Below are 14094 nucleotides of genomic sequence, written 5' to 3' on the forward strand. Positions count from 1 at the left end.
AAGGGGGAGGAAAGTGAGGGGGGGTAGGAATTGCCTGAAGATTGCTTAGGGTTTGAAGGGGGGGAAAAAGCGTAGAGTGCGCGGAATGGTCTGTTTAGGTGATGAATTTGTCAAACAGAGCGGTTTTGATAGATTTTCGGAATGCGTTGTAGGTCTGTCTGGTTTTGTTTATGTGGTTTCCCAGCCAGGATTGTTGTCTGTTAGCTTGGAACATGAAGGTTCTGTCAAGGTGAACATACTTTGGAGAGTAGGTAGAATATTAGAGCTGTAGCTCAGGAACTGGGAAAACAGGATGTTGATCTGTGCTTTTTTTTTTTTTTTTTTAATTGGAAGATTTTGGTCCGGATTTTCCAATTAAAAAAAAAAAAAAAAAAGCACAGATCAACATCCTGACATGTGAATCTCAAAAGTTCCTTTTCACAAACCTTTTCAGTAAAAAAAAAAAAAGCCTATCCCATCATCATCAAATCTTACTTCAAAGTTGACAAATCCATTTGGAAGACGATTAGCGCATCCTTCGTTCAAAAAGTAGATATCTTTGATCAAGAGGCTGAAGAAGGGGATCACAATCTGTTTAAAAATAAACAAAAAAAACATTTCTTTTTATTTTTCAGTATCTTCTGGAGCGCAGGAAACATTTCTTTTCACTAGGACTCAAAGATATTTTGAAGGCATCAACAGGAAATGTGATTCCCCCCCCCCTCCTCAAAAGCCACAAAGTCGGTAGCTGAACCAAAACTTGGAATTCTCTTCAGATAGTTCACGTTAAATCCAAATGAATCATTTGCACACAACTATTAAGTCATTTACCGCCTTTTCCTGAAGAGATTCACCCAAAGCGGTTTACAGTGCATTGAATAGTACCGTATTTTCACGCATATAACGCGCGCATTATACACGATTTTACAAACTGTGCATAACCTTGCGCGTTATACAACTTTTTTTTTCAATCCGATCGGCATCCCCCCTGCGAACCGGCATCCTCCCCCCCCCCACTTGCGTCACCCCCCCCCTCCCCCGCGATCCTACATCCCCCCAGCACCAAACATCTCTTACCCGATTGAGCACCGGCACCAGCACCAATGCACAGGACGTGCCAGTGCCAGTGCCCGAAGATCCTCCCTCGTTGGTTTGGGCTGGGCTGGGCGGTGCGGTGCAGGAGAGATCCTCCTTCTTCCTGCGCCGGGCTGGACTAGGCTTTGAGCATTTGCGCATGCTCAAAGCCTTGAGCGAGACCAGAAGGCTTTGAGCATGCGCAAATGCTCAAAGCCTAGTCCAGCCCGGCGCAGGAAGAAGGAGGATCTCTCCTGCACCGCACCGCCCAGCCCAGCCCAGCCCAGCCCAAACCAACGAGGGAGGATCTTCGGGCACTGGCACGTCCTGTGCATTGGTGCTGGTGCCGGTGCCCAATCAGGTAAGAGATGTTTGGTGCTGGGGGGATGTAGGATCGCGGGGGGGGGGGGGTAGGATGCCGGTTCGGAGTAGGCGGGAGGAGGTTTTAGCATGCGCGGTATACGCGTGTGCACGCTATATTAAATTTTTTTTACATAAATTTGTGTTTCCCGCGCGCTATACCCGTGTGCGCGTTTTACACGGGTGCGCGTTATCTACGTGAAAATATGGTAATCGGGTACTCTAAGTATTTTTCCTATCTGTTCCAGCAAGCTCCCAATCTAACCGTGATACCTGAGGCAATGGAGGTTAGGTGACCTGGCCAGAGTCACAAAGAGCAGGCTAGGACTGAACTCACCACCTGAGGGTGCCGAGGCAGCAGCTCTAACCACTAGGCTGGCTTTGGACTGTGTAAAGCGATGAGCTTCAATACTGTCTTCCTCATGAGCTCTGACTCTCATAAGACCATGAGAGCTGCCATACTGTGAGAGACCGCAGTTCCATCAAGCCCAGTATCCTAGTTCCAATGGTGGTCAACTAAGGTTACAAGCACTTGGCAAGATCCCAAGTAGTAAAACAGATTTTAAGCTGCTTATCCTAGGAATAAGCAGTGGATTTCCCCCACATCCATCTTAATAATGGCTTATGGCAGTGGTCCCCAACCCTGTCCTGGAGGAGCACCAGGCCAATCGGGTTTTCAGGCTAGCCCTAATGAATATGCATGGAGCAGATTTGCATGCCTATCATGTCCATTATATGCAAATCTCTCTCATGCATATTCATTAGGGCTAGCCTGAAAACCCGATTGGCTGGTGGTCCTCCAGGACAGTGTTGGGAACCACTGGCTTATGGGACTTCTCTTTTAGGAAATTATCCAAAGCTTTTTTTTTTTTTTTTAAACTCTGCAGCGCTGAAATGCTTCACCACATTCTCAGGCAATGAATTCCAGAGCTTAATTACAATGCTACTGAAGGGCAGGGCTAGTAGGCAATCCTTCAGGTTCCTAGGTCATGGAGTCTCACCTCTAAGATTCTATTGCTGGCACTCTTTGCACATGCTCAGTTCATGGGCACAAACTGAGCATGTGCAGGAAGTTCCAGGAAGCACATTTCCAACTTCGGTTCATAGACAAAACCACCTTAGACAAAGGCGCGCACCGACAACTGAGCGCAAGACGGAAGCGCGCGCCGAAGAAAAAGAGTGTTTTTAGGGGCTCCGACAGGGGGTTTTGTTGGGGAACCCCCCCACTTTACTTAATACAGATCGCGGCAGGGTTGTGGGGGTTGTAACCGCCCTCATTATACTGTAAACTTCACTGTTTCCCTGTTTTTTTAGAGAAAAAGTGAAGTTTGCAGTAAAATGTGGGGGGTTACAACCCCCCAAACCCCCCACAACACCCCCACAACGCGGCACGATCTATATAAAGTAAAGTGGGGGGGTTCCCCCCCACATCCCCCGTTGGAGCCCTTTAAAACAGTCATTTTCTTCGGCGCGCGCCTCCAAGTTGCACTCAATTGTCTGCGCGTGCCTTTGTCCCGGCGCGCTTTTGACCTGACACCGCCAACTTCTATGCTCAGTCAACATGGGGGATATGAGCAGAGAAACTCTTCTGCTGGACGGGCTTGGGCATTCCTTCCAGCCAAAAGTATTAATTTTAAGAGGCGTGTTAAAAATGAGCCACTCTGGGGCCCAGATGCAATAAAGCTAGCAATCATCGCTAAACCTGTTTTAGACAGCTTTAGCGACTATCGCATTTGCCAACTCGATGCAGAAAACAGCTCACTGTGTGGTTTTCTGCACGATTGCTCATTCCCCAATCTGACTATGCAAATAAGCTCATTAATATTGAAATGCCATGTAAACTAGTATAGCGATTGATGCTCTAAAATGGCTTCCCGATGCACTAAAAAGGTGCTCACTTTTAGAGATTCAAAAAAAGCGACTAGTCAAGACCAGTCACTTACCTGTATAACTCTTTTTTTTTTTTAAATGGGTACAGCATGCTACACATGCACAATATCTGCCCCATTAAAAAAAGCACCCCCCCCTCACCAATGTTGGTCCTCCCCAACGAACTGGCACCTGGAACCAACCCCCCCCCATGGCAGCAAGAACAGCAGGAGGAATGGCCACATTTTCCTGCCACGCTGACAACCCCCCCCCCCCGTGCAAGAAAAAAACTACAGGAGGGATGTCCACTCCCTCCTGCCACCGGATGTTCCCCCAACCCCCTCCCCCCCAGTACCTTTTCTGTTGGACGCCTATCCAAAATGGTGGGCCTTCCCTCCTTGGTGCATCATGCAATGCACAGGGAGGGGCCAAAGGCCCTAACTGGCTCAGATGCCTAAGGCCCCCCCCCCCTTGGTGTCTGAGCCAATCAGGGTCTTTGGCCCCTCCCCGTGCATCACAAGATGCACTGAGGAGGGAGGGCCTGCCATTTTGGATTGGCAGGCCATGAAGGTGGAGGGAGGTATGGGGAGGTTCGGGAGGGGTTGGGGAGCATCCAGTGGCAGGAGAAGTGGCCATCCCTTCTGCCATTTTTTTTTGGGGGGAAGGGAGAAGGATGGCTTTGGGGGGCCTCCATTAGTAGGAAGGAGTGGGCTTCCCTCCTGCCAATTTTCTCTCACGTGGGGGAGGGGAAATGTGCATCCTTCCTGCCACTTTTACTCACGAGGGGTAGGTGTGGGGAGTGGCATGGCAGGAGGAAGTGGGCATTCCTCCTGTTATTTTTGCTACAAATGGGAGGGGGGTAGGGGTCAGTTCCCAGTGCGTCAGGGAGAGCCGTCATCGGCAGGGCTGTGTGCTTTATTTCTCTCTTTTTTTTGATGGGGCAGATATTGTGCTAGATGAAGTGAACATGTAAGACTGTAGGTACCACTTATTTGTTTCACTGACATATGCCAGTGATGGAGAAATTCTTAGACTTACCTTCTCTCTATTGCTGTGAGCAGTGAGGGACCGATGGACAGCCCCTCTCAACGCAGTCCTATAGTTATAGAAATTTCCAGTTGGGTCCATTTGATGCTAGTTTGAAAACAAAGACTGAACTTTCAGTATGTATTCTCAGTAATTTATAAAACGTTAAAAAAAAAAAAAATACAAGCAAGATATATTTGTTACCTCAAGTATGAAAAATTTAGCTGTTTTAACTTTTGACCAGGTCTTCTTTAATCTGGAGACAGGACTCATATTCATACCAGCTGAGAAAGAGAGGCAGAAAATCAATTTGGTCACTGGTTTCATGTTCCCGTTGTAAACATTGGAATACACCGTTCAATGTTTACTTACATATGATGGTATAACTCAACTCAAGGAAACAGAAACTGAATATGTGTATCTCAAAATAAAAACACTTCTTCTATTCTACAATAAGGCACCTGGGTTTCAAAATTATTCTGCTAATATGTGATCAAAAATAATCTACATATCATACTTACATATGATAGCCATAAGGGAGTTAAAATTCCCAATGTTAAAGCACTCTCTCGCAACATCAATGAAGAACTCTATCACCTGTGCCCTCTGTTTCTTTTTGGCCGGCTGCAAAAACAGATCTTTGCAGTTAAAAAAACACACGTGTAAAATTATTTGCATAGCCTAATGGAAGATAATGTGCATTAAAACAATTTCCAAAAATGATAAAATTCCTTTTTTAATGCCATTTTTAAAAATTTTGGTCTAGTACCGTATTTTCGCGGATATAACGCGCGCGTTATACGTGATTTTACGTACCGCGCATACCCCTCGCGCGTTATATGCCTGAGCGCGGTATACAAAAGTTTTTAAACATAGTTCCCACCCCGCCCGACGCCCGATTCACCCCCCCCAGCAGGACCGCTCGCACCCCCACCCCGAACGACCGCTCGCACGCGCTCCCACCCGCACCCGCATCCACGATCGGAGCAAGAGGGAGCCCAAGCCCTCTTGCCCGGCCGACTCCCCGACGTCCGATACATCCCCCCCCCCCGGCAGGACCACTCGCACCCTCACCCCGAAGGACCGCCGACTCCCCAACAATATCGGGCCAGGAGGGAGCCCAAACCCTCCTGGCCACGGCGACCCCCTAACCCACTACATTACGGGCAGGAGGGATCCCAGGCCCTCCTGCCCTCGACGCAAACCCCCTCCCCCCAACGACCGCCCCCCCCCAAGAACCTCCGCCCGTCCCTCAGCCGACCCGCGACCCCCCTGGCCGACCCCCACGACACCCCCACCCGCCTTCCCCGTACTTTGTGTAGTTGGGCCAGAAGGGAGCCCAAACCCTCCTGGCCACGGCGACCCCCTAACCCCACCCCGCACTACATTACGGGCAGGAGGGATCCCAGGCCCTCCTGCCCTCGACGCAAACCCCCCTCCCTCCAACGACCGTCCCCCCCCAAGAACCTCCGACCGACCCGCGACCCCCCTGGCCGACCCCCCCACCCCCCTTCCCCGTACCTTTGGAAGTTGGCCGGACAGACGGGAGCCAAACCCGCCTGTCCGGCAGGCAGCCAACGAAGGAATGAGGCCGGATTGGCCCATCCGTCCTAAAGCTCCGCCTACTGGTGGGGCCTAAGGCGCGTGGGCCAATCAGAATAGGCCCTGGAGCCTTAGGTCCCACCTGGGGGCGCGGCCTGAGACACATGGGCCAAACCCGACCATGTGTCTCAGGCCGCGCCCCCAGGTGGGACCTAAGGCTCCAGGGCCTATTCTGATTGGCCCACGCGCCTTAGGCCCCACCAGTAGGCGGAGCTTTAGGACGGATGGGCCAATCCGGCCTCATTCCTTCGTTGGCTGCCTGCCGGACAGGCGGGTTTGGCTCCCGTCTGTCCGGCCAACTTCCAAAGGTACGGGGAAGGGGGGTGGGGGGGTCGGCCAGGGGGGTCGCGGGTCGGTCGGAGGTTCTTGGGGGGGGGGCGGTCGTTGGAGGGGGGGGTTTGCGTCGAGGGCAGGAGGGCCTGGGATCCCTCCTGCCCGTAATGTAGTGCGGGGTGGGGTTAGGGGGTCGCCGTGGCCAGGAGGGTTTGGGCTCCCTTCTGGCCCAACTACACAAAGTACGGGGAAGGCGGGTGGGGGTGTCGTGGGGGTCGGCCAGGGGGGTCGCGGGTCGGCTGGGGGACGGGCGGAGGTTCTTGGGGGGGGGGCGGTCGTTGGAGGGAGGGGGTTTGCGTCGAGGGCAGGAGGGCCTGGGATCCCTCCTGCCCGTAATGTAGTGCGGGGTGGGGTTAGGGGGTCGCCGTGGCCAGGAGGATTTGGGCTCCCTCCTGGCCCAATATAGTCGGGGAGTCGGCGGTCCTTCGGGGTGGGGGTGCGAGTGGTCCTGCCGAGGGGGGAGAAGAATCGGACGTCGAGGGGGGGCATCAGGCTTTCAGGATGGGGACAGGACTTCAAGGGGGGACAGGCAGACCTTCAAGGGGGGACAGGCAGACCTTCAAGGGGGGACAGGACTTCAAGGGGGACAGGCACGGAGAGGCGGGGCAGTGCACCGAAAGTCAGGGCGGGTGAACGGTGAGTCGGGGCAACCAGAGGAGAGTCGGGGCAGTGCACCGAAAGTCAGGGTGAGTCGGGGCAACCAGAGGAAAGTCGGGGCAGTGCACCGAAAGTCAGGGTGAGTCGGGGCAACCAGATGAGAGTCGGGGAGGGCGAAAGGAGAGTCGGGGTGGCCAGAGGAGAGTCGGGCAGCATGCGCGTTATATGCCTGAGCGCGGTATAGAAAAGTTTTTGTACATATCATCGTGATTTCTGCGCGCTATACCCCTGTGCGCGTTTTACAATGGTGCGCGTTATATCCGCGAAAATACGGTATTTCCTCCTTTCACTTCCAGCTTAGTCCCTGGCTTAATCATTGCAGGAATAGACCTGAGGCATGAAGCCAAGCACCTTCTGGCCACTAGGTGTCACTCTTAATAACGAACACTTGCTTCTGCCCTCTTCTGACCACCAGATGTCACTCTTAACAATGGGCCCTGCTTATTGGGATCTGTGAAACACTGCCTCTACAGTATGCAGAAAGCCTGATCCAGGAATTGAACCAGAGACCCACACTATGCTAGAGAGTACAGCATTGTTCTCTAGCCAGGAGGCTATCCCTGTGAAACCTTGCTAAAGCTGCAAATTTAATTGTTTGTACAATGTAGTTTGTGGGATTGTCTGATCTCATTGGTTTCATACAAAAATCATAAATAAAAAAATAATTAAAAAAAAAAATCAATGAACATTGAACTTCAGATATTTTCTTCAACTGAACTAATGAATCATTCATTCAATACCCATTTAACTCGTCAACACAGTTGTTTGCAGAGAAAGTAATGTCACCTATATGATAAGATAATTATATAATTGAAAAATATGTCTGTGTTTTCCTTTTGCAGACCCTCTAGAGCAGTGGTCTCAAACTCGCAGCCCAGGGGCCACATGCGGCCTGCCAGGTACTATTTTGAGGCCCTCGGTATGTTTATCATAATCACAACAATAAAATAAAACAGTTTTTCTTTAGCTATAAATGACAATATTATTATTAAGACTTAGCCAAAAGGAAAGATTTATAAACTATAAAGAGTTTTTACCTTATGCAAAATTGTCATTTCTTTAATAAGACATTAACTGTTTTTTTTCTGAGGCCCTCCAAGTACCTACAAATCCAAAATGTGGCCCTGCAAAGGGTTTGAGTTTGAAACCACTGCTCTAGAATATCCCAAATAATGAGGCTCAGTTCTTATGCTTACCATACAAATCTCGGTAGCCACAAGGTAGCAGAGTCTATTGAACCATTTCACATAAGCTTCCAAGTTACTAGTTTTCTTCTGGTCAGTGAAACAAGGCTAGAATGACCCAAAAAAAAAACAACAACAAAAGATTACCATTTTCCAGTTCGATATGTGCAGATCATAAAGAATTTTGATTTGCAAAACAATGGCTGCTTCCAGTTCTCTCTGTAGGAATTAGAGTGTCTAACAGCCTCATTGATCCTGGAGAAAAATTGTTGTTGGCCATGATGCTTATTGATGGTCCAGTATAGGGAATCAAAAGATTACACCATCAAAAGGTTCATTCTTGTATATCTGAAGTCAGGATTTAAATGGTCTCAAAAGCTCGAGTTTTACATATTTTTAAAAATGTTTTTATATATTGGTTCAGAACCTATATAACATCCAACATAATATAAATCTACTAGTCTTGAAGCCCGTTACATTAACGGGTGCTAGAATATATGTCTGTCTGTCTTTCTTTCTTTCTCTCTCCCTCCCACTGTCTCTCTCTCTCCCTGGCCCCCTTTCTCTGACTTTCTGTCCCTCTCCCTGCCCCTGTGTCTCAATCCCCGCCAGCGTCGGAAGCCTCCTCTGACGCTGGGGCGGCTCGTGAGAGGAGCTGACACCGCGATCTTTTGGAGAGCAGGGAGTCCAGCGCTGGCGGCCAGTGCTGCCGGCGAGTGTAAGTAGATGCTGTAAGGCTGGGGGACTCGCGCATGCGCACTCCTGCGGCCACGGACCTACATCTCACGGATCAGAGATCACGGAAGCACGCAGGTATGAGTGCGCATGCGCGGCTAGGATTTTATTATATAGGATTCCATTGTTCAAGTTAACTCACTTTTCTCACAAATACTCAAATGACTAACATCAAAGAACAACTACTGCAATAAAAACACATATTTCACAAAGCATAATTCAATACTTATAAAATGCAATAAAAGCGTTTTGATCACCAAACATCCTACCCACCCAACTTCTCCTTTTCTGTTCAATCCTCTTCTCTCTCCGAGCGGCTGATGGATCACTAGCCCTATTCTTTCTTGAACATCCATGAATTCCTCAACAACAAATGCAAAAATTTACAACCGGAATAACCCTTTCACACAAAAATAGCCCCAGTTCCTCAGTGCATGAATTCGTTCAAAAAAAAAAAAAAAAGTTGTACAGGAAGGGGAGAACAAATGGGCAATTCTTGAACCAAATTCAAGGCTCATTTCACTGTACACTCGATGTTGGCAAAATTACGACGCAGGCAGACGCTATATTGGCTTCCGTGACCACTAACTGCCAGCTTGTCAATATTACTTTGGCCTCAGTCCGGTCTGAACGGTTAAAAGGCAATCCTATAATCAAGCACTTTTTTCATGTCTTTTAATTAAGTTTCAAGTTTATTAGGATTTTATACACCGCCTATCAAGGTTATCTAAGCGGTTTTTACAATCAGGTACTCAAGCATTTTTCCCTGTCTGTCCCGGTGGGCTCACAATCGATCTAACGTACCTGGGGCTATGGAGGATTAAGTGACTTGCCCAGGGTCACAAGGAGCAGCGCGGGGTTTGAACCCACAACCCCAGGGGGCTGAGGCTGTCGATCCAACCACTGTGCCACACACTGTTGAAGTTGAAAGAGATAGGCTTGAGAAATGAGGTGTTAAGTTGGTTTTCATCATACTTGTGGGGGAGATCATTACGGGTAAAAAAATGGAGAAACGTTATCTAAACCTGTGCTGGTGGAGAGAGGAGTACCACAAGAACCAGCTTTGTCGGCACTGTTATTTAGGGGCAAATTCTATTAAGAAGCGCCCAAAAGGTAGGCGCCGAAATAGGCACCGTTCGGCGGGATTCAAGCAAAAATCGGGTGCCGTTTAGTGAATCACGCTGAGCAGCACCTGTTTTGGAGGCGCCCAATAAACAGGCCAGCTCTAGGCGCCAACTAGAAGTTGCCATGCGAGCGCTTAAGCCACACTTAAGAGCGGCGATTCTGTAAGAAGGTGCCTAACAGGAAGCCCCCGCCCATGCCTAACATGCATGGCGCTTATTTTTTTGAAGGCCGCCTAAACTTTTAGAGGCGTCTTGTTACAGAATCATGAATCGCTCTTTCTTGATCGGCGCCTACGTTTCAATTCTTGCCGATTAAAAAGCTTAATTGAGCTGCTCATTCAATTTAGATAGGAGCTTATCTAGGTGGGCGCCTCCAAAATAGGTGCCAAACATCAGGTGCCAGTTACAGAATTTGGGCCTTAATGAAAGCTAAGACATTTGATCATGTCACTCCCCTTCTTAAGAAAGCACCCTGGCTCCCAGTAGCACATCAGATACAGTATAAACTAAGCCTGCTTACCTTTAAGTCCCTGTTATATAAAACCCCAGCTTTCATTTACAAATCTTCGATCCCCTATACTCCAACCAAATTACTCAGATTTATTAGTCATTCCTTCACTCAAAATTATTAATACACGGCGGCATTTTATTTTCGCTGTTACGGCTCCGCAAACATGGAGCTCCCTCCCCATTTACTTAAGAGAAGAAAACAATCTAGATAAATTTAAGAGCAAATTTGATAAAGTTTTATTTTCAGGGATGCCTTTGATACCTGATAATTGGGAGTTCCATTCCATCTTTATAACCTCTTTAAAGTTCATTGTTTATTCCCTCCCTATTATTTTTTTACCATAATTGTTCTCTTTTCTATCAGCAATATGTAGTTCTTACCCATCCTTTCCTTTCAACATATCCGTACTCTTAGTCCTTATCATGTTATGCATATACAGTCTGTTTAATCTGTCTGTGTTGATGCCTTTTTAATTGTATATATTTTTATAGATATGTGCATCGCTTAGAAATTTGAGTAAGCGATTAATCAAAATATATAATAAACTTGACTTGAACTTGTATATGGCTGGGCTAGAAGTTTTTGAAACCTAAGAATACAATATAGAATGTATATGGATTATATACTGGCGGGGTTTTCCCAGTCAAGAAAAAAAGAATTAGGAGTTGAAAACTGACAGAACTTTTATATGACGGAAGTTGTAGAGTGGATGATAAGTCATAGATTGCAGTTAAAGGTCGATAAAACTGAAGTGTTGATAGTTGGGAATGATAATACTGGGGATGAGGTGGAGAAGATGAATGTGATGGGTTTGGGTGCGCAGTTGAATGTGAAAAGGGAGATGTCGGCATTAGGGGTTTGGTTAGATGCGGCTTTGATAACGAGTCATCAGATTTCAAAAAAACCATTCAGAAAAGTTATGGTCAACTACATTTATTATATTAGATTAAATCTGATGTTAGCGCCCTATTTAAAAATGGAAAAAAACTTAAAAAAATTTAAAAGCAACTTAAAATGTTTCCTTTTTAACGACGCTTTTAACTGAAAAAAAAAAAAAAAAGAGGCTCATTTTAGAGATTAAATAAATAATATTTGTTTTTAATTCATACCCATTTCCCTAATTCCTTTTGTGTTTACCTTAAATGTTTCTTACATTTACTTTATCAATTGTATTTCTTACCCCCTTTACCATTCGTGTCTATTGCATGCCTGCCTATAATTACCTAGTACGTTCTGCCGTCAGTCACGTCGATCATAGAAAGTTTGTATTAAATGTTTTATTTTCTTTTTTATTGTAAAGTTATTTTATATTCTGTACAACGCTTTGAAGAAACGAAAAAGCGTTTAATCAAAAATTGAATAAACTATAAACTATAAAATTATAAACTGACTTTCGAACAGTAGTACAAGTGATGATAGGAAGATTGGATTACTGTAATTTGATGCATTTAGGTATAACCAATTCAAAATCTAAAGCTTTACAACTCTTGATGAATTCAACGGCGAGATTACTAACTGGAGCATCATGGACAGCCCACGAGTCGCCTCTTTTGAGACAATTGCATTGGCTGCCAGTACAACAGAGGGTACAGTACAAAGAACTGTCAAATAATCCATCAGACTGTATATCACGTAGCTCCAGCACGTTTCCATGATTTGTTGGACGTGTATCAACCAAGGAGGGTGTTAAGATCTGAAGGTAGAATGAGATTGTCAGAAGATAAAATAGTAAGGATAACGTCATGGAAAGATAAGAGATTCCAGGTTCTCAACAGCTGGGGCAAAACTCTGTAATGCCTTGCTGGGGCAAATACCTTTAAGTGCCAGTAGAGCAGTTTAAAAAAAACAACAAAACAACCAAAAACCACCAACTATTAAAGACACAGCTGTTTTGTAAGTACATTTATGTGAAGGAGTGAGGGGCTGAGAGGCAAAACACTTATTAGAGTTTTCTATACTTATGTATATTATATTTTAAAAGGATTATGTAGGTTGTTTGGAAACCGCCTAGATTTTTAGGCAGGGTATACATTTTAAATTAAATAAATTCCCATATTTTGTACATTAATTTATTTCATTGTATTTAATTACATGCCTTTATGGGACTCAAACTGTAGTAAAATTTAAATACATAAAAACACCCAGGCAGTCACCCATCTAAATAACAAAGAAAGTAACCCCCCAATCTCAGCTATCATCATATCAAACCAACAGTCCACTGACTAGTCGCCATACTCCATGATGCTAGATCTAGCCAGAAGGTGTCACTATGGTGAAACTGTTGGAGCTCCCTTCTTCCCAAGAGCTGCGATTGCTTCCAGGAGCTAACTGGTAGTTAACTGGACCAGCTCTCACTTTTTCTTATGCAACCCTGCAGAAATATGTAGAATTCTATAATACTGTTATGTGTTTCAATGGCAAGACTGAAAACTGAAGAATTAGGGAGGTGGAAACATCGATTTTTGCTTGCTAGATCACTAGAACCTCTATTTCTCTACCGAGTTCCTAAAGGTTTGCTGCATACATTTAAAACATACAAGATCACTCCAAAATCTGCACTGGTCTTGTAAGAACTTCACTGCAATGATGACACGTTTAAAGATAAAATGTTAAAATTAATGTCGGGCACGGCATCACTTTTACGGAACATAACAAGTTTCCATCAGCTGGATTTCATCCATTTTGTTATATTGGCTAATGACCACCAGAGGGCAGCAAAACAAATTAAATCTTTTATTTAATCTGCAAGGGTTTTATCCTCCACGGAGAAAAGGAAAATCTTTTATACATGAGATAAATTGGTAGTCTGCTTTAATGCAGAAAAAACAGGTCCAGTACGTGTTTGTACAATTGTCTGCCCATTTTAAAGCTGCACTCAACATTGTTCTGACTCTATAGCTCTGATTCCAGGGTCGATCTCAGTTCTGGATGTAAAAATCAATCCAAATATCCTTTAGTGGAAATAATTTTTCAATATCCATTTCAAGGGGGGATTTATCCCTAGAAGTAAAAAGGTCAGCAAAGATGCCCTCATTCTATAATCTTAGTGCCTAAATGTAAGCACCATTGGCACAGTAAAATGCATTCTGCTTCATTTTTTCAATCAAATTCCTTACATTCAACTTGATGTATTTGATCTGTTCTATGTATTACTTCTTTCCCTGCCATGCCGGTATTTTCTGCATTATATTGTAAATGCTTTCTTTCTTTATCTGTTTTTACGTCCATTATTCTAATTTGTATTTTATGTGTATCCCATGTATTAGCTCACCTTGTTGTGAACCGCCTAGAACTTTTTCGGTATGGCGGTATATAAGAATAAAATTATTATTATTAAAATGAACACACGAGACTGCTTACAATTACATGTGAACATGCTAGTTGTGTGCCAAGCATACAGCTTGCTTAGTGTTTTAAAAGAAAGAGCTGAGCACAGAGGGCGATGCTTGGAGGAGACATGGGTAGGGCCTGCATTTGCACAGATAACTTACAGACTATTACCACCACCCACTGGCTCGTGCATTTAAACTCACATTATATTCATCACAGATTTTATCACATACACTGGTTCACCCATTTAGACAGCATCCTGAGGTTGTGGGTTCAAACCCCCACTGCTCCTGGTGACCCTGGGCAAGTC

The 14094-nt window shown here is 45.7% G+C and overlaps 1 protein-coding gene and 1 long non-coding RNA gene across 4 annotated transcripts in view; one reads left to right on the forward strand and one right to left on the reverse strand.

Moving 5' to 3' along the window:
- Positions 1 to 14094, forward strand: part of LOC117351782 — a 35741-nt gene that overhangs the window by 21438 nt on the left and 209 nt on the right. The window lies entirely within an intron of this gene.
- Positions 1 to 14094, reverse strand: part of RASGEF1C (RasGEF domain family member 1C) — a 67313-nt gene that overhangs the window by 8866 nt on the left and 44353 nt on the right. For all 3 annotated transcript variants that reach the window (XM_033927595.1, XM_033927593.1, XM_033927594.1), the window contains exons 8-12: positions 8097 to 8192; positions 4830 to 4932; positions 4513 to 4592; positions 4321 to 4416; positions 475 to 570 (exon numbers count right to left, since the gene is read on the reverse strand). In XM_033927595.1, the coding sequence (XP_033783486.1) occupies positions 475 to 570; positions 4321 to 4416; positions 4513 to 4592; positions 4830 to 4932; positions 8097 to 8192 (471 nt within the window). The remainder of the gene's footprint in view (positions 1 to 474; positions 571 to 4320; positions 4417 to 4512; positions 4593 to 4829; positions 4933 to 8096; positions 8193 to 14094) is intronic.

Source organism: Geotrypetes seraphini, chromosome 18 (genome assembly GCF_902459505.1).
Source record: "Geotrypetes seraphini chromosome 18, aGeoSer1.1, whole genome shotgun sequence".
In the NCBI taxonomy this organism is placed as follows: domain Eukaryota; kingdom Metazoa; phylum Chordata; class Amphibia; order Gymnophiona; family Dermophiidae; genus Geotrypetes; species Geotrypetes seraphini.